Source organism: Mercenaria mercenaria, chromosome 19, assembly GCF_021730395.1.
Source record: "Mercenaria mercenaria strain notata chromosome 19, MADL_Memer_1, whole genome shotgun sequence".
Classification (NCBI taxonomy): domain Eukaryota; kingdom Metazoa; phylum Mollusca; class Bivalvia; order Venerida; family Veneridae; genus Mercenaria; species Mercenaria mercenaria.
In genome coordinates this window covers 1,427,291-1,452,229 of record NC_069379.1, presented here as the reverse complement: position 1 = coordinate 1,452,229, position 24,939 = coordinate 1,427,291, and the positions used below count along the sequence as shown (strand labels likewise).

At 35.0% G+C, this 24,939-nt stretch overlaps 1 protein-coding gene across 3 annotated transcripts; it reads right to left on the bottom strand.

The window, feature by feature from the left end:
* Nucleotides 1-1,969: 1,969 nt before the first annotated feature.
* LOC123541718 (neurogenic locus notch homolog protein 1-like) lies at nucleotides 1,970-20,086 on the bottom strand. 3 transcript variants are annotated; one of them, XM_053531398.1, is made up of 8 exons: nucleotides 19,984-20,086; nucleotides 9,707-9,834; nucleotides 9,058-9,129; nucleotides 8,230-8,392; nucleotides 5,776-5,889; nucleotides 4,836-4,946; nucleotides 4,296-4,406; nucleotides 1,970-2,668 (listed from the first exon to the last, which is right to left on the bottom strand). In XM_053531398.1, exons 1-8 carry the CDS (start codon nucleotides 19,991-19,993, stop codon nucleotides 2,469-2,471), a joined length of 909 nt encoding a protein of 302 aa, XP_053387373.1. In that variant the 5' UTR covers nucleotides 19,994-20,086; the 3' UTR covers nucleotides 1,970-2,468. The 3 variants fall into 3 exon arrangements, with proteins under 3 accessions (XP_053387373.1, XP_053387374.1, XP_053387375.1); XM_053531399.1 differs by lacking the exon at nucleotides 4,836-4,946; XM_053531400.1 differs by lacking the exon at nucleotides 5,776-5,889.
* Between the last annotated feature and the right edge of the window lie 4,853 nt (nucleotides 20,087-24,939).

Here is a 24,939-nt window from a genome sequence, read left to right as displayed (position 1 = left end):
TGTTTGGCCTCACCTCGCAATTCAAAGCCCGCCAGGTATCCAGTCCATCAAAGGGTAGACAGAAGCCATAACTGCACGTTTATGTAGTGTCCGTTGGCTTAAATTGTATCAAAACCCTTCCAGACTTAATGTCGTAAGAATACTGTCAGGAAATAAATTAGTATATGTTTTCAATAAATGCCTTTTAAAATATATGATATTTTTTCAGGGCGGGGGAGATATTTTATGCAAATACTGGTAATCTCAAAACAACGGGCAAAATAGGTACAGCAATATAATTGTTTAATTCCGTACTCTTCGGTAACTAACGACTACAGTAACAAAGGACTAAAATTCAACGCTGCATTGGTTACATGTATTACATACCCTGCACAATAATGTAGTGGACCGTCGCCAAACCCCGCCCCATCAGGTCAAATAAAATGCACTATACTCAATGCATTGTTTAAACTAAGCGCGAACAATGTTGTCATCTTCTAGGACCCTTAAAGACGCGCAACAAAATAACTGTACTATTTTGTTTTTCCGTGATGGTAATTATGCATGCTTTGCATGAAGGAAATGAGAAACAGCAAGTATTAGTTACAAATTGAAAGTGCCTAAATTGTCCACCTGTCATCTTGCAGAATAGCTGTATTATACCAGTATTATCAGAATGATTTGCACGAAGTCCATGTGGGGAGGAAAAAGTAGGTCACTAGGTTGTGGTGGGTCTTGAAGGCTTCCCAAGGGCTAAACAACTAACGTAATGTTGTCCAAAAAGAAAAGAAAGGGCTGTACTTATTTCGTCACAAGTCCAAATAGTGTAATGTTTAATAATACCGGCGGTGAAAAACTGTTAAAACTACATATAAGAAATGTAGCATCCTCCCTTTCTACAGTCTTCTGAATTAAAGCAGTTAGTTTGTCATTAGAATACATGTTGAAAAGTAGTATAAGGTACAGAAATCAAATGATATTAAAACAAAAACAACAAGAAATATCTTTAAAAATGATGGTCGGCGAATTGTAGTAAGGAAAGAAGTTTATGAACTTTTCATCTAACATTCATCTTTCATCTAACATTTTTCAAAATGCAAAACTAAACACCGCACTTTAACCATTTAAATGGTTCTCTTTTAATTTTTCGCAAACGTTTCGTAGGGTTGCAATTTTGTTTCGTTTATCCTTAGACGAATAATTACAGCAGTAGTTTGATGAAGATTCATGAAGCGGTTCGTGAGAAGAGGACATTAAACGTGTTTATATTTTTTAGCTAAATTGGTCCCTATCCCCATTTGTAACAAAATAGCAGGAGACCTTACGATATTGTTACACATCGCGAGGAAAGGCATATCTACTTTTAGCTATAGTGGTCCCTAATAGGGCCCAAGTTCCTATATGAATAAATTTGGAAGAGGACCTTATAATGATGATCCAGACCAAGTATGACAAAGATCCACCAAGCTGTTCATGAGACGCTGTATAAAGGCATTTCTAGTTTTAGCTCTAGCAGCCCCTAAAAGGGGTCAAATGTCCCAGCTAAACAAAGTTGGCTGCGGGCCTAATAAAGATGCTACAAATCAAGTTTGATTAGAATACAGGAGAAAAAATCAATTTAGGGATTTTTTTATTTATTATTTTTATTTATTTCTAAAACAGGCCAACTGATCCCGCTTTAACAAATAGCATATTCGCTATATTCATGAATCTTTGGACAATGACGTCACACCTATGAAAAAGTGAAGGTCAAGCAAAACATACAATTGTAATTATTTCAATATTTCTGTTTCATAAGCAAAGTTTGATGGTAGTCATATCACATAGATAAACTGTATGCAGCTTACCTTCATTTCAGTGTAATGAGATTCAGTCATTATATAGCATATATATAATAAAACAGATTTCAACTGAGTTCAATATTTGCATACCATACTAAAGAAAAATATTCATATATAATAAATCAGTTAAATAATTTATAACAAATATATCAAAGCAAACAAGTACTCATTTTAATATGCAATCTGAATAAGTCACAAAAGCAAGAAACATTTTCATATACAGACGACAATTGTAACAAGGAAAATCTTTTAAAAAGCACTTCTCTACATAAAAGACTCTTATCACACCCTTATTCATGTGATACGCAGACCGTATTCAGCTCTTTCTTTAATTTGATATATGTTGGTATTTGAACAGGTTTTTATCATATTTATTAAACTTACTTATCATTTTGAGATATATCAATATTCTTGCTAAATATACTGAGCCAAAGTTAGCTTTAAAACTGTGAACAGCGTCGTTTAGGATAAACGCTTTGTCTACATTTCACTCAGCGTAGCACAATCAACAGAGTGAAAGAAATTGACACTCTCATCCAATCAGACAGTGTTACATAAATCTTCCATTTTGATAAATTATCTATAATGCGTTATCAAGTAGTTTGATTTGCAAACTGAAGTCACGTGGCATAGGTAACGAAAACGAATTTAGACGGCGTCGCCAAAAAACAACAAATACATCAACACGTAGTGCGTTAATGATGGTTTCTTGTACAGTGCAAAAATGATATTTCGACAATATCCACAGTAATGCTTGCAATTCGTATTCATCGCATGTGCCCTGTCTTGACAGACAATAGAAGATGCCAGACGACATGTTGCCGCAGGAGTCGCATCAACACAACGGGCTGAAACAAAGAAAATTGAAGAAGTAATCATCATATTAGGCTGAAATATCCGCTTCGTTTCTCTGGTTTGCATATTTATATAAGTTCAAGGCTGAACACCACTAAATCCGGCTGTTCTTTATTCTATATAAAATCCACCCACTTTAAAACGGTCTTTCGACATTTTCTAGCATACCAGATTTTCAGAAACTTATATTCCCATTAAGAGATATATCGCTACTTTAGAAAAACAAAAAGAAAATGTGGTATTAATTTTTATATAAGAAAACTCCAGTTCGTTAAATACTACCCGCTGAATTTACTCCTTTTCGCTTCTTTCAATTTCTCTTTTCAAAACATTAGATTCTTACGCCGCCATTTTTACACAGAATGCGATAGGAACATGCCGATTTCGATAGAATGCAAAGTGATACATACTGAAACGCGGTAGGGTAAAAGTAAACACGCTTCTGTTGAGAAAAGGCGCTAGGAAAGGAAAAAAGATTAGCACTTTTTATATTTGGACTACTTGACCAGCGGAAGCTTACATTGTATTTGGTAGTGATCAGCATAAGAAGACTTAGCACATTGTGCCGAAATATCAGAGCGAAATTCGGTGATTTATTAGATCTTATTCGGAAAGATTTACACATGCGTGAACACCAGAAAAAATACTGTAATGTAAGCATGTTTCCCTCTGATTAACGGCCCCATAACAGATAGTTCAAATGAATTACGTCAACGTGAAAAAATAACGCTGACATTTCCACGCATTTCATGGAAATTTAATCAAGTTGCTGGACAATGTATCAACTCATAATTTAGATTTTTACACAGTTGTGATAGAATAGCGTTACCTTATGTTCATTTAAGAAATAATAAGTTCCCAAACGTTGTTTATCGTAGAATAACCCAAGTTTTGAGTTCTTATGCGTAAGAATATATCACGAAGGCCGTAGGCATAAGAACGAAAAACTCGGGTTATTCTATGAAAAATCACACTTGGGAACTTATTATTTCGATGCTAACACGACTTACTAGTATCAACAGTGTTAGAAAAATGGTAACTACTTTTAACGCCCGTGCTACGCGCCTGGATCAGATGACGTCATTGCATACGAGTGGTTTATTGCAGAATAATCCGAGATAGAGTTTGCTCTACATGTATGTAGGTTATTTGCTGGTCGTGTTAGAATTCGTGTTATAACATCTTCAGAATCCCTTAAGTGCTGTTTATTGAACTGTGTTAGGTCGAACATATTAAACGAAACTTTTCCGGCAACATGCAATACAGAAGGTACAATACGGATTTTTTTCTGCCTATTCGTATTTACTTGTGAAATAAATACTAGCCGTATTTTTGACAGAATAATAAAGCAAAATTCCGCAAAAAGATAAGCTTATTTAAATGGATGGTTTAATAACACAAAATACTAGGTAAAATGAATACTTGCAGCAATGTTTGCAAACAGAATACGGACACTAAAACATCCAAAAATAAAGGAAAGAAATTTACGTGTATGCTGCGTTTGAGCCTACTTAAATCGCAAACAGGGAGAGAGGTATTCTTAGTACAGCCCACCAAAAATACATGCTAATCAACATTTTATTGTGTAATCGCATAACAACAATAATTATTCTGTCATACCTTGGTTACAATTAGTTCCGGTATATCCAGAGTCACATGTGCAGTTATATCCGTTCCGATGATTAGTGCATGAACCATGGACACATGGATTGCTCGCACAAGGTGATATATCTGTAAATCATATCAAATATCTATGGTTTAGTTGCAGAAGAAGATTCTTGTAAAAATAAAATGCTTCATGAAGGGCCTTAAAGATGTATTACAGTATAAGACCGAAATTCTTGTTTGAAATTTTGAACAATTACTTCGTTGCATCTATATAAAATATTCACGTGGGTGTGGCCGAGGTAGGAAGATAATTATTGTTGTCATGCGACCCTAACCCTAACCTTTTGTATTAAAAGTACTTCAATTTACCATGAATATTATAACATCTTGGGCGAAAATAGGAAAACGTCTGTGAACCCTACAATAGAGAGCCTACAATAATCATTAAATGCCTATGGAGTGGAATGGTGTTAAGAAAAAGTGCTCCAGAAAAATATACGTTGATCAAAATTTTATTTTGTTATCGCATGACAACAATAATTATCTTCCTACCTCGGTCACAATTAGTCCCAGTATAGCCCGAGTCACACGTGCAGTTATATTCGTTCCCCTGATCGATGCATAATCCGTGGACACATGGATTGCTCACACAAGGTGATATTGCTGTAAATGATATTCAATATCTATAATTTAGTACTCGCTAAAAGTTAAAACGTCTAAAAGAAATTCCTTGTTAAAATACAACACCACAGGAAGAGCGTTAAATGAAGTGGTAAAGCAGTTACAGTATAAAATGTAATATTCTAATGATTTCAAATAAAAAAAAAAGAGAAAAAGTGACCAAATGTTATCATTTCAAATGACTGTTTTATCTGTAGTTTTCTACATTGTATTGTTAATATCTACATTCGCCTTATTATTTAGTAACTCTCGACTTTTCGCACCGCATCCCCCCCCCCCCCGCCATTAGAGTTACTAAATGCCGACGTTTTGCACGCCGCCCCCCTCACCCCCACCCCGCGCTCTCGCTTGTTAATTGTTGTGTTTTTGAAGGAAACGAAGGTAAATGTCAAGCGATGTTGCACGTGTTATAATATCCCAAGAGACTCGAAGTTAATTCAAATCAATAAGAAAAGTAGAAAAACCACAGGTCTCCTAACACGACAAAAATGAAAATGTTGCAAGCTCAGTTTGATTGGGCCAGTTCGTGGACGGTAGTATAAATGCAGGTTGAGCAGAACACAATATTTACCCATGTTATCAGTACCCAAATATAATTTAGAGACACCCGCAGATGTATTCATACGGCGCTGTAAACCGAGTTTTCTATTATTTCGTTACTGGGCTTTGAACAATGTTATTATAAAGTAACATGTTTGTTGAAAAGTGATTCATAGCTACGTATCCTGTTAGTTTTGATAAAAATGATTTCTCTTGAATGTAAAGTGATATTATCTAAACGAATTAAAACTTTAAGTTAGTTCGAACTTACGAAAGTCACAAAGTCGACCAATATATCCAGTTTGACATGTGCACCGGAAATCATTATTGTTTTCATCTGAGCATGCGCCGTGAACGCAGGGATTTGCTGCACATGGACTAAGAGCTGGAAACATAAAAAAAAACAACTTCGCAGTAAGAACTTGTGAAGCAGAGTAGGGTATAAAGGTGCATTTATCCTACCCTCATACAAGCTACAGCACAAAATCGGCCTGCCTGATAAACTTTGCTTTATCTAGTCAGTGTCAAGATATCACTTTTGCGGGAAATTTTGAAATCAGTACATATTTTATCAAATTTTTGCATTGAAACCGTCACAGTTGTATTGGAAATGTTTGAACTTAGAAAATGAGCGGTCAAATCATAGCTTTTTATCCAGAAACAAAAAAGTTTCACTTTTACAGCACTTCGGCCGGAAATTTTGAAAACACCTTTTTTCATAATTTTTCAGTGAAACAGTTATCATTGTATTGGAAATGTTCTAACTAAGAAAATAAATGGTAATTTCAAACGTATTTATCCAGAAACAAAAAAGTTAAGGCATTTTTTCAATTTATCCACAAATTGAATTGCTTTTACAAACGTCATATATGACGTCAAGTCTGCATGCAGTTGCTCTTTCCAATGACTCTTTTCCAATTTTCTGAGCAGGTAGGATAAATAGAATATTAGATCAATGTCTGAAGAATTTAAATTTATTAGGCTTGTCTTCGAAAAAATATAAGGCTCGGCAGAGCCTCGCCTGATATATTTTCTTCAGCTCGCCTAATAAATTTAAATTTATCAAACAGTAACCTAATATTCTCTATTTATACTCCCTTGCTACTAAATTAGTTTTTATAGCGGTAAGGTAGCGTGTCCGCCTTATGTTTGAGAGGTCTCGGGTTGCGCCCAAAGTAAAATAACTCACAAGTAAATATGAATAGACACCTTTGAACGCCCCACTGAAGTTCAAACTAAACGAATAAGAGGACGAATGCTAAAATGAGGGAGGAACATGTAGTAGGGTAGAGTTTAAGTGTTCACTTATAATTCCTTGTCTCATAGCGACGTGATAGAGTGTCTACCTTATATTTTGCATGGTTCGATCCGCAGTCAAGGCTGAAATAATTTCAGTCTGTTACATATATGTAAGACGTACTTAGGATTATGGGCACATTTTTATACAAACTCGCCAGGCATATTCTTGTAATTATTGTTGATTCTACGGAAGCGTGAAAGGGCCATGAGACGCTAATACGTTTTGTTGCGTTACGGGCGCGGAAAGGATATCAACAAAATTAGTGAGGGAAAGTTTCGGGATTCAGGTATGACGAAAGTAAACAAGCGATAACTCTGGCGTTGTGACTCCTAGGTTCACCGAAACTGAAAAAGGAAAGTAGCACATTTGCACTGAAAGTATTTAAAACTGCATCACATATCTAAAACAAACAGAAGAGGAGAATATAATGTAGGCCTACTGCCTCTGAGCAAAAGATGGTAAATATCAACAAAGCAATGTAGTCTAAAAAGCCGTTTGATTTATAGTGCATTGAAATTCGGCGCAGCCGTATTAAGATGTGTTTTGTTGTTTGATTTCCTGCGGCTTGTAAATCAGTCTTAACCGAATATTAATGCAAGGCAAAAAACGAACAATGTTCGTAACCGAATTGCTGTTTGGCCGAAAAAAAAAATTGTGTATCAAACTTAAAAGAATTAATCAGTAACGGTTTCTAAGTGAAAGCTTGGGGGAAGGAATGGCTGGTATGTTTACTGTATCAACACATCAAACATATCTGTAATATAAACACATATTTATAATGTCTCTAATGTAACACCATACAAATGTATCAAACATAACATATCTCTAATGTAACATCACATCAAACATATCTCTCGTCTAACAACATATCCAGCATATCTCTTGTGTAACAACATATTCAAAATATCTATTGTGTAAGAACATATCCAACATATCTATTGTGTAACAACATATCCAACATATCTATTGTGCAACAACATATCCAACATACATGTTGTGTAACAACGTATCCAACATATCTATTGTGCAACAACATATCCAACATATCTATTGTGTAACACCATATCCAACATATCTATTGTGTAACAACATATCCAACATATGTCTAATGTAACAACATATCAAACATATCTCATCTAGGGATGAAATTCATAGTGCATAAATAAACTTACAACAGACCAGAATGAGAAGCAAGCTATTGTATTTAGTATCAAGTTTCCCGTTCAGGAAGTAGGAAAGCCCTATAGATAGTTTCTCAAATGGAAACTTTCCCCTATTGCCAGTAGAGTAAATGAAAATACGACGCTATTGGAGCGGGCACTAGGAAGGCAAGAAAGATAATGACTATGTTCATTTGGACTACTTGTGAACAGACAAGCGTAGGCTGTGATCAGCGTAGTAAGTAATAACATTTAAAAATCTTACCTATTCCACAGGTGTTTAAGTTACATCCGTCCGAGTTATTGCAGCATTGGAAACAAGTAGTTATAACACTGCGTTTGTGATCAAAATTCGAGAATGTGAAATCAGGATATGTTGAACGTATTTCCCTCTTTCCCAGTCCATTTTGGGAAAGTTGACTACATGCCTGGAAAATACTTTTGTTATAACTCATTCTCGTTTTTGTTGTCACTGCTGTTTAATGTTGAAAAAGAACAAAAGAAGTCATATCATGTGACCAATTTTTAAGTCATTAAAGTTGAGAAGTCTAAAAATGTCCTTCTTAGTATGATTTAAAACATTACATTACTAATCTGAAATTTTGCGATATAGCTGTTTTATAGTTTATGCTGATTTTGACGAAGTTCATGTTGGACAACAAGAGGTCGTACAAAATATTTAGCTAAACTCGATTTGACCGCGTGATGTGATTTATCAAAGGTTTGTCCTACTTTGTAAGAATTGCTGCAAAAAAGTCTTATCTGATAACTCATTTTTGGCCAAAATGCCATTTAAAGACATGAAATAATGTTGTTGTGTTTTTCTAGTTTTGCATATCTATTTTGTATGTATAGAAAATCCAAAATGTACATTAAATTCGTGGCTTCTTCATCGTTGAAAACATTGCATGTATAGATAAGATTATGGAAGTAATTTTCGATTTTACATAGAAAACAAAACAAGTGAATTGTGCCCCATTTTTAACCGGCGGACAAAATTTCAAACGTCGAATATAGCTAATAATGACAAATTTGAAATAGTTATGGCGACAGACTTAAAGACGAAGTGCCATTTATGAATTAGTATACTTACATATTGATCTACACATCCTAAATTGTAGAGATTTCTTCTACTATCATCAATAACACGGTTAGTGTAGCATTCCTAAAGAAAAGATAATGTCATAATGATAATATAGTCAACAATGCTAAAATATACCGTGATGTTCTTTTCACCGTTCAGTGAAAATAAATGATTACAATTATTGGACAGGTCTGATGATAGACGCTGTATGGCAGTAAAATAAACAAAATAGCAAGAGTTACAGAATTACCTCAAATCTTAATATTTTAATTTTTTGGAATGAAATATTCAACATAATAAAGATTCTTTATTTGAATATCTACTTCCTGAACTTGAAAGTCGGGCTTCAATCTGTTAATGTGCGGGTATCTTTGACTCCCACAAGAGTCATTTTGGGAATATATCAAAATGCATTTGAGTTAATTAATTAATTACGTTTTACAAATCAGAGTTAGGTGCTACTACGTTTAAAAATGTTCCAAGTTTTTTGAAACGCTCTTTGTATTCTCACTGCAAAAATATCTAGTAACATAAATATGTTTTATTTGGTGGTTACGTAGCGTAGCTGAGAACCACATTTGATCTTTCTCCATCATTCAGTCTGACAGTTAGCCGCATGGCTTTACCTGTACTGTTGCAGCAAATTAACTTGAAATACCTGGTGTGCTCCACATAACATGAGACTGTGACAATCTCGTTTGTCAGGTACATTCTGGCAGCTAAGACATTGTAGAGATGAGGTTGTTGAAGAACATAACAAGAGAATCGAAAGCCTGACCAAACTCGCTGGAAAATAAAAATAGAGCAAGTAAGTTATTTGGTCATCCCAGAAATAATTTTGTAGATAATAAATTTTGAAAGTTTTTCATGTAGAAAGGCGTTTAATGCCGAGTCTGCCCGCCGGTGATTGTTTTCGTGAAAAGCAATTTATTAAATCTTTTTAAAACCTACTTCATTTATGAGAAAAAAAAAATACTACTTTTAAGTACATAGATTGTAAAGATTTCATCATATCTCTGTTTTCTTACCTATCAGTTCTTACGTTATTCGATATTTGAAATGCAGTAGGATCAGTAAGACCTAATGCTGACCCAACAAACGTAATGCTAATTTAATGGTTTACTTTTGTAAACGTAGTAATATTAATGTTGATACGCCAAGGTAATGCTTATTTAATGGTTAACATCGGTTTACATTTGTAAACCTAATAATATTCATGTCAATACACCCGATGTAATGCTAATAATTTAATGGTTTATTTTTGTAAACACAGTAATATTAATGTTGATTCTAAAATTCTGGAGCGTTCTGTATATAATCAGTTTTCTGAATACTTACGTAAGAATTCCCTTTTATACCAGTTTCAGTCAGGTTTCAGATGCAAATACTCTAACGATACCTGCTTTATGCATCTGTTAGATTATATTAAATGCATTAATTCTGAAGATTTATACACTGGCATGATTTTACTTGATCTACAAAAGGCGTTTGATACCGTCGATCATACCATCCTTTGTAACAAGCTTACAGCTATGGGTGTTGGGTCAGTAAATTGGTTTAAATCCTATCTTACTGACCGAACTCAGATAGTTAATATTAACAAAGTTTCATCCGAATCTGCTGAGGTCATATGTGGAGTCCCCCAGGGAAGTATCCTTAGGCTTTTACTCTTTCTTTGATAAGTAAATGACATGCCAACGTGTATAGATTCAGTCTGCAAGCTTATATTATATGCCGATGACAGTGCGATATTGTTTGCCCATAAAGATCCCCACATTATTTCAGATTAATTAAGCAGAGTTATGGAACATTGTTCAACATGGTTAATTGATAATAAATTGTCCCTACATCTTGGTAAAACGGAGTGTATGTTGTTTGGTTCTGTTAGGAAGCTCAAGAAAATTTCTTCATTTAAATTTTATGTAACGGTCATGTAAAACCTTCTCAAAATGATGTCAAATATCTTGGTTTACGTATCAACAAGTTTTTAAATGGTGAGCAGATAGTAGACTCAATAGTTAGTAAGGTCAATGCACGGGTAAAATTTTTATACAGACACTGTAGTAAGTTCAGTATTCAAACAAAGAAAACGTTGACAAGTGTATTAATACAATGTCACTTTGACTACTCCTGTTCGGCGTGGTTTGCTGGTCTCACTAAATCTCTAAAAAAGCCGATTACAAGTAACCCAGAACAAAGTAATCCGATTCATCCTTAATATACCATTAAGGCCGGACTAGTATTACATGTGGTATGTTGGAAGAAGTCAAACTCTTAAGGGTCGAAGATAGGGCTAAACAATTACGACTGAATCATGTTTACAATATTTTTCACGGCACTGCACCAAAATATCTTAATCAAAATTTTTGCAAAGTTTCATCAATTCACAACCGTACCAGATTTAGTAAATTTATCTTTGTTTTTTCAAAACTAAAAAATATGGTGCTGATACTTTTTATTTCAACGCAATTCGAGATTGGAATAATCTTCCCGATTTTATTAAGGTAAAGACAAATAAGCATAGCTTTAAACAGGAAGTGAGGAAGCATCTATTCAAGTGTGCACGTTTAAGAGAAACCTTTGATACCTTTTCTTACTGAGACACTCCTGAAGATAAATATCTGTATTCTTATCTGTTTTAATTTTTAAATATTGAAGTCATTACTGTGATAATATTCAGGTCATAAGTTATTTAGATAACGTTATGTGTTTAAATTATATACGAATTTCTTACCAATTTATAATATGTAATTATCACACATTTTAACAGTGGAGATAATGATTAAAAATGAATCTACTAATGGAAAAATAAGTAATTAATATTACTTTGATGGGTCATCCCAGGTATTAAGATCATACCTTTTTCTTTTTAGTGAATCATAAAATATACTTGACATAATCTTTCATATACCAATTAGAAATCTGTTTTAACATGTTTATTATATTCTAATCAAAGCATTTTTCAATCTATATGGGCTATTGTATACATGTATATTTATTGCATAAGTTTTATATTTAAGAAATAATTTATAGCAAAGCAGTGCTTTATCACTATTTATACACGATGGGTGGTTATACGTCGGGCATAATAATTTCGTGAGGGCGCAACTTTTGTAAATCGAGTAATACAACCAATATTATAATCCTATTTTATCTTAATGCATTACTTTTATGAACAGAGTAATGTCAAAGCTAATGCACCCATTGAATGTAATTCTAATTTAATGTTTTGCTGATGTAATACTAATTTAAGGTATTACTTTTGTAAATCAAGTAATACAACCAATATAATCCTATTTTATCTTAATACATTACTTTTATGAACAGAGTAATGTCAAAGCTAATGCACCCAATGTAATTCTAATTTAATGTTTTGCTGATGTAATACTAATTTAAGGTATTACTTTTGTAAATCGAGTAATTTTGATATTAATAGAACCAGTGTATGGCTAATTTAATGCCACCTAATGAACATATACCTAAATGCAATTACATTTATTTGAACACAAAGACATTTCGTATCACAATTCAATGGAATAATCTATAGCACAAAATTAATCTCTAAAGCAAACATTTAAAACTCAAGTCCGGGCAGATAGATACCTTTTATTCCTCCATTATTGAAGAGCATAACATATTTACAGTATGACAACAACAAACATATAAACAAAGACAAAAATAAACAAGATAATATTAAGCATTTAAACACATACATGTAATAAATGAGTATTCTTAAATAACATGCTATTAAAATGCTTAGATAGCGAGATATCGTACATCAGGAAAAGAGTGTACGCTCAGCAATTACATTTCACTGTTAATGCAAATCTAAAGCTAAATTGGAAGAGAAGTCTTTATTATGAAATAGTGTTATTCATTATTAATGCTTATTACTGTGCGATTTCAATTCATTGGTAAATAGAATATCAACAATTTTATAAGCAAAATTAAATTGATGTATCCTGGGTTGCCCCCCAAAGTATGAAAGAATGTGCCCGGTCTTGCGATTAAAATCGAAAGGAAAAAAAAAACGAAATGCAAAACTCCGGAACAGAATCCAAATATAGGGACAAAACAGTTGTTTTATCAATCAGACCAAAATATAGATAGTATAGGAATCGAAAACGAAAGTGCTAGACCACCGGCAATGTGGAGATTGATTCAATAAAAAAGTCTATATTCAATATTCATAATTAAACAGATCAGAATTTTTCTTGGTCACGTGATAAACACATACAGTGTTTAAATAAAAAAGAGGCATATAACAAATTGTAGTCATAGTTTGCGAATGGAGAAACATGTTGTTCTATAATAACTGCACGACATGATAATCATAGATTATACGTTGTTGATATTTTAAAAGTTATACAGAACAATACAACCCACTGACAAACTTTTTACAAATATCTTATACATGCATTAAGACTAACCACTAAAGACATTTGCAAACAGTCATAAATAGATAACAATATTGGTCGAGGTATACAACTGATATGTGAATTGAATAAAATGTAAAATGAACCGTATGTACCACATATGCGGAAGTGCCAAGCCGCCAAGAGAGGGTCGAATCAGACCATCTTCATGGCAGCACACTCTGTGTTGCGCAATGAGCAACGCACGAGTGCCCCCTACCCAACGGCGGTGTCAACCGCAGGTGTAGGTTTCCCATGGTTGACAAAAGCAATTAAACAAATGACTTAAATGCAAAATATACATATTTCTTTTTTAAACATTATTGACAAAATGAACATGTAACTTCATAATTCGAACTTGGATCCGTAGAGCTTTTTGAAATTCAAAACATAAAATATATATTATATATATTATAGGCATGTATTATCTAGATGCGGAAACTATTTTCAATCGTGAATATAACTCAGCCGACCAATGCGTTAATGCTCACAAAGTCGAAACTAAACGACTTTTATTTACCAAGTAAAACGAGTGTATACATAATAACATATTACGAGCGTAAAAGATATGACCTCACGAGATGCTGTAGACAACACAAATCTCGAGATTCACAAACTCCAAACTTTCCAAGATTCAATTCAAGTAACGTTACCTCTTATATTACATTAATGCCAATGAGACGGACGGCATAGCACTCAAGAGTAGGGTCCTTTCGTAACGTCAAACCCTCCTCTATCTTATTACTCTATAGAGAGACTTTGCCACTCTGTAATTGTGTAGAACCAGCCCGTCATTATCCACCGCTAACTCGACTATACACCAACACTGGGCCTCCGGGGATAATGCGAGAAGACTTTTAAAAACGTCAATGCCGCAAACCTCAATAATAGAGTCCCAAACACACGTGATGTTCTTATCGTTTGCTGCGCAAAAACACATCAAATGTATTATTTGATTGTAACATAATAGTCCACATCTTTTACACTTTACAACGTAGGATGAGGAAAGAAAATGTCCTACTGTATCCATCAGAAATGAGCATATATATGCCGTTTTCGGATTGTTTTTTGAGACGGACCACAGTGTCGCCGGATTGTTACATTTGATGACTTTATTCAGCTCTTGTTTTGAAGAAACCAATTTCTCAACACGTTCTGTGTTCGCCTTGTGAGTAATCACCGCTTGTAATGTTGCTTTCCAAGAATATTTCGATGGAAAGATACCTGACTCTTTATACATTTCTAAAGTGCCTTCCAAATTGTATTTTCGAAGAAGTCTGTATGCATCAGGTATGAATCCACATCTCTGATTGTCAAACAGAAGAAATTTTGTTAATCTGTTAATAAAAATGTGTTTTGCCAGATAATTACATGGTAGACGACATAATTGACCAAAGAACTGCAGTTTTCTATAATCTATGATATTCTCAATACTGTCAAGATTTATGGCACTTAATGCAAAGTCTGTTACTGTATTACGTCTGAATTTTTGCATGAACTTTACACAAAACCTATGAGCTTTTTCTAGGCTAAGAATATCTGATGACGAATACATGTTCCATAATTCGCAACCGTAAAGAGCTTTAGGTAACACGATTGCACAGTAGATAGTTCTTGAAGTGATTGGGTTCAATTGCATGGGATGTATGCCGCTATTTACAATGTTCAAAACTGTCCCTCTTAACTTGTTACCGGCATCATAAATTTGTTTTTGTGTCGACAAATGCTTATCACATTCAACACCCAGATGTGTGTAATATTCAGTCTCGTTTATGATTTCCTGTCCCATGTTAAACACACAATTTACAGCCTCTCTAGGATCTTTTTCGTTAAAAACAATAACTCCACATTTTTTAGCATTGTACCTGTATCTCCATTGGCGTGAGTATTCATAGCATATTTCTAGCATCTTGTCTATGCCGTATTTTGAAAAGGAAACAAGGACCATATCATCTGCTACAGTTGGAGAGCATACGTTCATATTGTACATGCAAAACCCATGTCCACATTCTTCTAATTGTTTAATTAAACTGTTGATAAAAACGAGATAAAATAGCGGTGAGCTTTTTCCTCCCTGTCTTGTTCCTTGCAAAATCGGAAAGCTGCTCGAGGTTAAGCCTTGGTATCTGACACAACTGGTAGCGTTTCTGTACAATTCACGTATCGCAATTAGCGTCGTATGGTCAATGTTACTTTCCATCAGTTTATAGAATAAGCCTTGGTGCCATACGTTATCGAACGCTTGCTTTCCGTCCAGGAAGCACACATAGAGTTTCGAGGAATTTTCACGGGCAAAGTAGATACTCTCACGTAGAACAAATGACGTCATTAAACATCCAAACTGCTCCTGGAATCCTCCCTGTTGGGCACTCAAGGTATCAAGCAACAAATCTTTACATCTTGACAGCAATACCAGCTCATAAACTTTAAGTATCACAGATGACAAAGTTATTGCGCGGTAGTTGTTTGGGTCGTCTTTTCTTTTGTTTCCGCCTTTATGTAAAGTGATGATAATACCACGCTTTAAATTATCCGGAATATAACCAAGACGAAGCATGAATGTATAAATATTAGCCAAGATATTTGACGTTATGTCCTTTGCAAAAAGTAAATGTTCATAAACGATATAATCTTCACCACAGGCTTTCCCCTTTGGTAATGATGCAATAGCACCGGACACATCTTCTGGTAACACCCTTACACTTTCATCTGTTGCAATGTTACAAAATGTTTCCTCAACCACAATGGACACCATCTGTTTGAAAGTTTCATCATCATCGGCAGATTCGTTAGGTGAGTATAGGGATTTAAAATATAAACCCCAGTGTTCCGTAAGTCGTTCACGATCACGTACTACCTCATTTTCAAATCTAATTCCGGAACTCATTTTACACTGTGACTTTCTTTTCCTGGAATTTACAAGTTTCCAGAACTGACTGGAATCTAATTCGGCTGTCCTGTCCAATTCTTGGTCTATTTCCATTTGATACTCTTCAGTACACTTTCTTAGCATTCGTCTGAATATACACTTTGCAGATTTATAGTTAACATAGCTTACATTATCAGCATTACGTGGTCGTCTTTCGCGGCACCAGATTTCACGCATCAACATCATTTTCTTATGATAATTTGACAACTCTTCGTTCCAGAACGGCTTTAAGTGTTTTTTAAAACATTTTTTAGGTATTGCTTGACATGCGTTTTCCAAAAGTTTTATTGAGAATAATGTACACGCTTGATCGACACCTTCCCTGTCAAGGTCACAATGTGCTAAATTCATCAAGTCAGATAACAGCAAAGACTGATAGTGCTCAATGTGATCGTATGTTGCCTTTTTCCAGTTAACATTAAACATATTACAGTTGTTCTCTACATAAAAATGTTGGTCAATGTACAGATTTAAGGAAGTGATGATAGGCTTATGCCTAGACACATTTAAACAATCATCATCTACAATTTCACAGTATGATATAAGATCTAACATTTCAATAGGCATACATATATAGTCTATTAGTGTGTGGTAACGGTCATCATATGACACATACGAATTATTGGCACCTAAAGAATTTGAAAGCGTGTTTACAGCACATAAATTACAGTCATTCAAAAAGCGCAACATTAATGCTTGACGATTAGTCATTTGCACTACTTTCCATTGCGTGTTATAGTCTCCAATAAATATGGTTGTACCCCACTGCGAGTACATATTATACAAATCATATAATTTGTCAATATAATTAGAAAACGCTAGCATTGAATGATTCGTACATGGCAAATATATTTGGAATATAAACATATATTGGTTAGGTGCTATCTGCATTTGAATACCTACTATTCGGTCATCATCAATACAAAGAGGAGTAACAATATTGTTAAATCGTCTATGCCATAAAATTGCAACACCACCTTTACCATGCCTTAACCTGGTATAATTTCCATCATTGTTGCAAACTGCATGATAATTGTAATCCTTTTCAATACTGTCGATAAAATGCATATTATGGGGCATTAACCAATGCTCTGAAATACCACATAAGTCAATGTGTCTATGTTTAAGTATGCCCGCAAGATAAGAAGCGCTTGACATCAAACCCGTTACATTCCATGTCATTATATTTAATTCCATATTAAATAGGATATTACATGATTTACTGTTATACAGAATAGTACAGATAATTGACAATTTTGCACACTTAATCTAACTGTTCAGACAGTAAGTTGAAACGATTTCCGTGCACAGACATGTCCCTTTGGTGATAGGGTACTCTCCACTCGTTTCCTTGTGTGTGAATGTCACACGCGTCTGAAATATTGACACGTGCTTTCAAACTGCCAGATCTACGACGAGCATCTCGGGACATCCATGGAAAGCACTTGATGTGAGAAGGCCAGAAACCTTCACTTGTAACAAGATTAGCGTATTCATCATTCGCAATATTCAGTCTAACAAGAAGTTTATTGCGAGAATTCCGCATGGGAAACGTGCGTATTGTAAATACTTTTGGACCACACCCGGGATCAATCTCCCGGAAACGGAAACCACCCTTAGAAACAAATGTATTCAGTCTGCTAACGTTTAGTGTATCTTTGAATCCTATGACACACAAACTCTTTGTGCGTTTCCGTGTTGGAAAATGGAATGTATCATTAGATTTGCCCCCCTTGTTTCCCTCGTTTCTGTGTGTAATTCTTACTGTTATTGGCTTAAATTCTGGCACATTCGTTATCACTATTGGCTCGTTTAGATTGCCGGAACTGTGATGACCTTTCGTTATAGGATCATCCACTGAGTCTGAATTAGGGAGCACAGAGGGAGTCGGTGCTGGGACGTTCTGGGATTCTGTTGTAAGTTGTAAAGGTTCTCGGGGCGTATTAATTGGTAACAAGGTAGGGTGGTCTTGTGTTCTAGAACTAGGTTGCACAGTGGTGGCCCACTGTACAAATGATTTATCTTCCTCAATTTCCGGATCACGTGCGATTCCGAGGCCACACTGCATTGTGACATTATCAGGTTCGGATGTATTAGATAAGGCAGGGGATTTTTGATTAACAATTTCCGATTGTTGGTCGCCATAATTTATCTGATATTTCGAAATGGACACCAGTTCATTTGTGTCTGATATTTCGAAAATGGACACCAGTTCATTTGTGTCTATAAAGTGTTCCAATCCGTATAGACGGTCATCTATTGTTTGCAAGTGTTGTTCGATTTCCTGGGTACGCTTACCGTCAGACGTCTTAAAATCAAACTCGTGAATGCACCTGCGTACACTCTGTCCGCATTGAAGAACGTCTATTTTGATGCTTTTCATAGACGCTTTAACATAGTCCATTTGACATGTTCTTAATTTATCACTGGCATGTAATGATTCTTTAAGCAGGTGAAACCCGGCCTGTAACGTCGATACAGTGTCCTTAAGCAAAGCAAATTCATTCGCACACTGACACGAAACAGTACGGTTGGGCACTGTATTTCCCCGTGCGGGTCTGGGCGTTACCACGGAAGGAGCTCGAGGTTTTGACGCACTTATCATATCACGTAACAATCCATAGTCTTCACCTTCGGCCACTGCAATGATGTTATAAATGTCTTGAGCAAGTTTGCTCGCCACAGGATCGCCTTTTCGCGTAAAAACACGACGTTTGAGTTCAGCGTTAAGACCGAAGGGGAACTCCTCGCTCTCCTGCTTTATAATCTCAAAATATTGCATCCGAACTCTTTCTAAGTCCGGTTCGCTTGAAGCATATTCCCGTAACACTTGAGCAATAAACATATCTTTAGGAATGCCCCGATACAAAGTTACAAGTTTATGGAATTCACTGATATCATCAGAATCATTATTTTCAGCCGGCTGTTCAGGGAACGGAATGACTGGGTACTCGGGTATGTAGGGTTGGTCCGCTGTTACGGGTGAATTTGATATGAAAGGAACTTTTACTTCGGTCTCTTCATTCATCATTACAGGTTCAAACTCAATGTTTATGTTATTGTCAATACTCGTTGCCATTTTGGATTAGAAGATCAACACAAAGATTAACACAAGTCAGGTAGCTCGTAGCCGGAGGCACGAAGGTTTTTATAGAGCTGAACAAAGAATTACCTTGTATTGTTCTCCGTTTTTTGTTAATTACGTCCAATATACACTTATTCACATATATTCAACTTTACTATCTAGTCTAGCAAAAGTTTATCTCCAGTTTGATATGAAAAACACCACTTTTGTTTAACTAGAATTAGTAAAAAATTCAGTTTTTATGAGAGGTCAGTTACTCGACGTCTGACCATTTTTCACACTCATGGTGGTCAAGTAGAAAGTATCTAGAGAATCTTTAGTAACCAAATAAAAGAAACTTATCAATGATTTTTCAAATTAATTATTTTTTCATGTTTTCGTGTTAAGAAAGTTGATTTACAGTCATGCATTTTTTTGATAATACTAAATCATGGAAATGTGTGGCAATATACCGAAATTATAAATGCTAACAGCACAAATTTAGGACATAGCTTCAATTGTCTTACCTGTTATCATGTCGACGTCCTGTGCTGTGCACGATTCCACTTTTAAATGGGATCTTGTACAAATTTATCTTATCAAAGAACTTTTGAGGTGAGAGGTGTTGCACATTTCATTAACTCTCATGAACGGACTCAATCAAACCAAGTCTACTACTATTCTCCTTCGTTGTATTCTTTGCTTCCAATGGATCTTTTTACAGATTTTATTAATATGAATCTGCTAAAGGTCAGTATAAAAGTTATCGTAAAGATTGGCATGTCCTGATAATATATTCAAGTCCTCAATTCTTAATGTGTTTAAATGGCAAGGAATAAACGAGAATTAAGTATAATAACTGCTGAACACACGGAAAGAACATACTCTCGTGGCAACCCAGTAATCTGCCATTTAGCGCGCGACTGCGCCTGGGTACTAGCATGGAAGCAGCACCGTTTTTGCATGCTTAAGTGCACCGGATTTTTTTCTCATAAATAACGGACCCATTTTAATTTAAAAGGCATTAAAGGGGACGCCTCCACATTTATGTGATTTTTTCGAGACATAGATGGTGTAAATAGATATCGAAAATAAATATCTACACGGTATTTATTTATAGTAAAAAGACACACACTTATTTTCCCTAAGTAGACAGAAAAAAAGGTTAACAAATACTTTAGTAACACAATAGTACATTTTTACGTGAGTGAGAAGAAATCTATATAGTATAAACGAGATCTTACCTTTATTTGAATTTTCGAAATACAATTATTTTAGTTCTGCCGACGGAATAGTAATACATTGTTTACTGGACACTTTATCTTTAAAACTGATTCGTTTTGTGTATACTTTTATGTATCTTCAATTTAGATATGTAGTAAAATACTGATAAAATCCTTAAAATTACTTCTGTTTGACCAGAAATACATAACGTAATAATTACCTTTTATTTCAAATTTACTACAGATATCCAGCTGAAAAAGAATTTGTTTGTCTGTAAGCAAAATTAATGAGTATAAGTGTCTCGGTATCTGTAATTTTAGACCGTTGTCGTTCTCATACAAGCGGGTTAAAAACATATTTATGGTCATTTTTTGAAGTAGGTAAGGTGCTTGAATGCAATTGTACGAGCTGCATGAATCACTGAAACTACTGACAATTATATCATCCCTTGCTGTGTGTGGACAATGATCTGTCGAAATCGCAGGTTTTACTGAACGACTATTTAAAGACCCATCACAGCCTATATAGTGACCTACTTTTTTCTGCCGCATTAGTTTTGTTAAAATCATTCTGATTATGACAGGTGGACACTTTGGACCCTCCTTGAATAAAAATATTTTCGCAGCTTCTTCTAAATAGTTTCAAAAGCATTGATAAATACAAATCTTCCACCCACTGTAGAAACAAAGTGGGGTCTAAACGCAACTTCATATATCAAGTACAGTGTATAACGCTACATTCTTTCAAAGAAATGTTTTAGACATTGAACACATTGTCTTCGCCTAATATAGGTCACTGTCAATCTGCAGCTAGATACTTGTATTTCTTCATTTCTTCATGCAAATCATATATAATAACAATCATGGAAATACGAAAGAATATAGTTATTTTGTGATCCTCTTTAAAGATCCATTGCAACCTAGTGACCTTTTTCCTCCCTCAAGAACTTCTTGTGAATCGTTCAGAGAATACTGGTAAAATACAGATATTATACAAGGTGACAGGTGGACAATTTAGGCCTTCCCTGATATAATGTGTTTTACAACTTCTTATGCAAACCTATTCAGTCATTCTCTTTTCAGCATAGTTTTATAAACATAGAATAACTATCTTACACTGCAGCAACAAAGTGGGGTCTTAACTCACTTTAATACATTAAGTACTGCGCATAATACTACATAAATTAAATAGTATGTTTAGACAAAAACACATTGTCTTGGACCTTTATATGTCACTGTCAATTTGTAACTAGATACTTGTACTTGTTATTTCTCTTTTTCTTCTAGCAAAGCATGTATAATTACCATCATGGAAATACAAAAGAGTACAGTTATTTTGTGGTTCGTCTTTAAATATCCATTGCAACCTAGTGACCTACCTTTTCCTCTCACATGGACTTCATGACAGTGGAGTAACTTTGGCTGGAAAAGAAAGTGGTCGATAAGGGTAACCTTCCCGGAAGTAATCTTGGCTCGAAAAAAGCGTTCTGTTAGAATAATTTCCCGTTTATTTTGCAAATAGTATCACAGGGGATAGGGGAGGTAACTTTGACTGGGAAAAGAGGTCGGTTAGAATAATCTGCTCTTTATATTGCCAATGGCGTCTAGGGAGAAAGGGGAAGTAACTTTAGCCGGGGAAAAAGAAGTCGGTTAGGATTACATTCTCTTTACTTTGCAATGGCACCTACGGGAATTTGACGAAACTACGGATGGGAAAGAAAGAGGTCAATTAGTGTAACCTACCTGCGCCTACGGGTAGTGGAAGAAATTATCGATTGGAAAATAAGATGTCGGTTAGTGTAACCTTCCCATTAAATTGCAAGGGGAAAGGAAGTCTCCTTGGGTGGAAGAAAATGAGGATTTTTAATTTGTAGATGGCGTCTAGGTAGGAGGGATAACAACTTTGGATAGAAAGAAAACAATCGGTTTGGGTAACTTCGACTTTTGTTCATAAACGGCATCAAGGAGTGAATGGAATCTATCGAAGAGAAATGGACTAATTTCCCCCTTGTTTTAACAAGGGGGAATAACTTTGGATGACGAGGTATGACTTGGTGATAGTAACTGATCCTGTATTTTACAAATAGCATCGGAGAAGGAAGTGTAAGTAAATGCTGAGCAACGATAATCTCCCATTTATTTCGTAAATGATGCCAAGGAGGGAAGGGAAAGTAACTGGATGACAAAGGACGTGTCGTGGTAACCTCAATTAACCTGATAAACAGTTTGTTGGTTTCTGACAGGTATTGAATCACCAAGCATGTATCTAAAGGATTTAAAATTACCAAGACAAAACATGCTTGACTAGTTTCGACCTTTATGTCTTCGTCAGAAATAACAACGTACAAAACATACGACGTCTCGTCCGTTTGGACGCGAACGTCAACGTGACAAAAAGCGCAAATATATAATATATTTGTATTACTGTACATATAGATACGGATCATAATGATACGGCGGGTATTTATCGAAAACATATTTCTTCAATATGAAGCAGAGAAAAAATAAAACCCAGCATATCTACATGACAAATCTGTAACACTCATGCTAGGTACAAATGGCGGCGTAAGAGCATTATAGTAGCAGATGCCAGTTTTGGGGATTTTTCGCAAGCCGGCCGGAGACAGTCTTCCTTCGATTTTAAAAGCTAAACTAAACAATGTGATTTGAAAGAAATAAAGCACATACATGTATTTGTATGCTTTCTAAAATCCAATGGAAATATTTGCCATTTATAAGACTCTGTATTCCATAGGCAGCTAATAGTGAAACAAAGGTACGCGAAAATATGGACAAATTTCCAAAATATTGCCATATTTGGCCTTGTGGCAAAATGTTAGAGGAAAAGCAGGAGTCAAACAATGCACAGTGCCTTGCACACAAGCCTCTCCTGTACCTCTTCAGAATAACAAAAATATCTGTCAACCGGTTTCTTTTTCAGTACTCCTTCTTGAATTAGGCCTCTGTTGTTTTGACATTTGCACATACAGCCAGCAATCAACATTCGCAGATTGGCATCTGACCAACTTCAGGAAACTAATTCCGTTCAGGCCAGCTGAATACTTGTCAGAAGTTTTTTGAATGTCCATTACCTTTATTTTAATATTTTGACCCTGGCCAATTCACATCTAAGGCTTGAAACTACCAACTGCTACCTATGTCTCCAAAGAGATATTGAAAGAAGCGGAAAGGATTAAAATCAGAGGGCTGTATTTAATGACGCGTAACATTCGTATATAACAGTTGACAATACTTTTTCATTTTCTTTCTCTACAGTAGCGATATAGTTCTTTATGGAAATATAAGTTTCCGGAAACCTGATATAACAGAAAATGTAGAATTAATGTTATTATGTTAGTGGACTTTACATGAATAAAACCAGCGGGGTAAAGTGGTGTAAGATTTTTGAGCAAACGCTGCTATAAACTTTTAAATTATAAATATTAATAAATATTATGAACATTTATATTATACATAATATAAGATAAACATTCTGGACTGTTACAGTTTTTGTTATCGATTTGTGTTGTTATTTTGCAGAATTAGACAATAATTTAAAAAAAGTAAAATTTCTGAATTGTATAAAACAGTGAAAAATAAACCGTACTGGTATATTGGAAAATTCCGTTGCCAAAATTTATCTAAGATGCTTGAAAATAAATGTGTATTCTATTATTTAAAGGTTCATTTTTTTAACTTACTCTCTTGACTACCTGCCCGGAGGGCAAAAAAAACTAGCGAACGGTATGTTCGGACCACTGGATGTAATTTAACGCAAATTTGTAAATAATTGAAACGCTTTTTACATCCACGTGATCAAACTAATCTACACTGAATTTGAACATTGCGTCAAGTTATTGGCGAGCTTAATGAAACTGTCCCAAAAAAAATGTAATTTGTGATGTATTCTGTTATGATATACTTGGTTGCTGGTTGGGGGGGTTTGGGGGGATTATCTATCCTCCACACACTAGGCCCACTGTAGAGTATATAGTATATATCATATAATATCTTTAACCCTTAGCCTGCTGGTGGCAAGTGATTCTGCCTTTGCGACCAGTGCAGACCAAGATCAGCCTGCACATCCGTGCAGTCTGATCATGGTCTGCACTGTTCGCTTTTCAGTCAGTAAATTTTCAGTAAACTCCCCTTCGAATAATAAATGGTATTGCCCAAATTGAATGATGGACCAGTCCATTTTAGAAATTTAGCAGGGTAAGGGTTAATATCGTATATTTATAAAATATATAAATATGACCA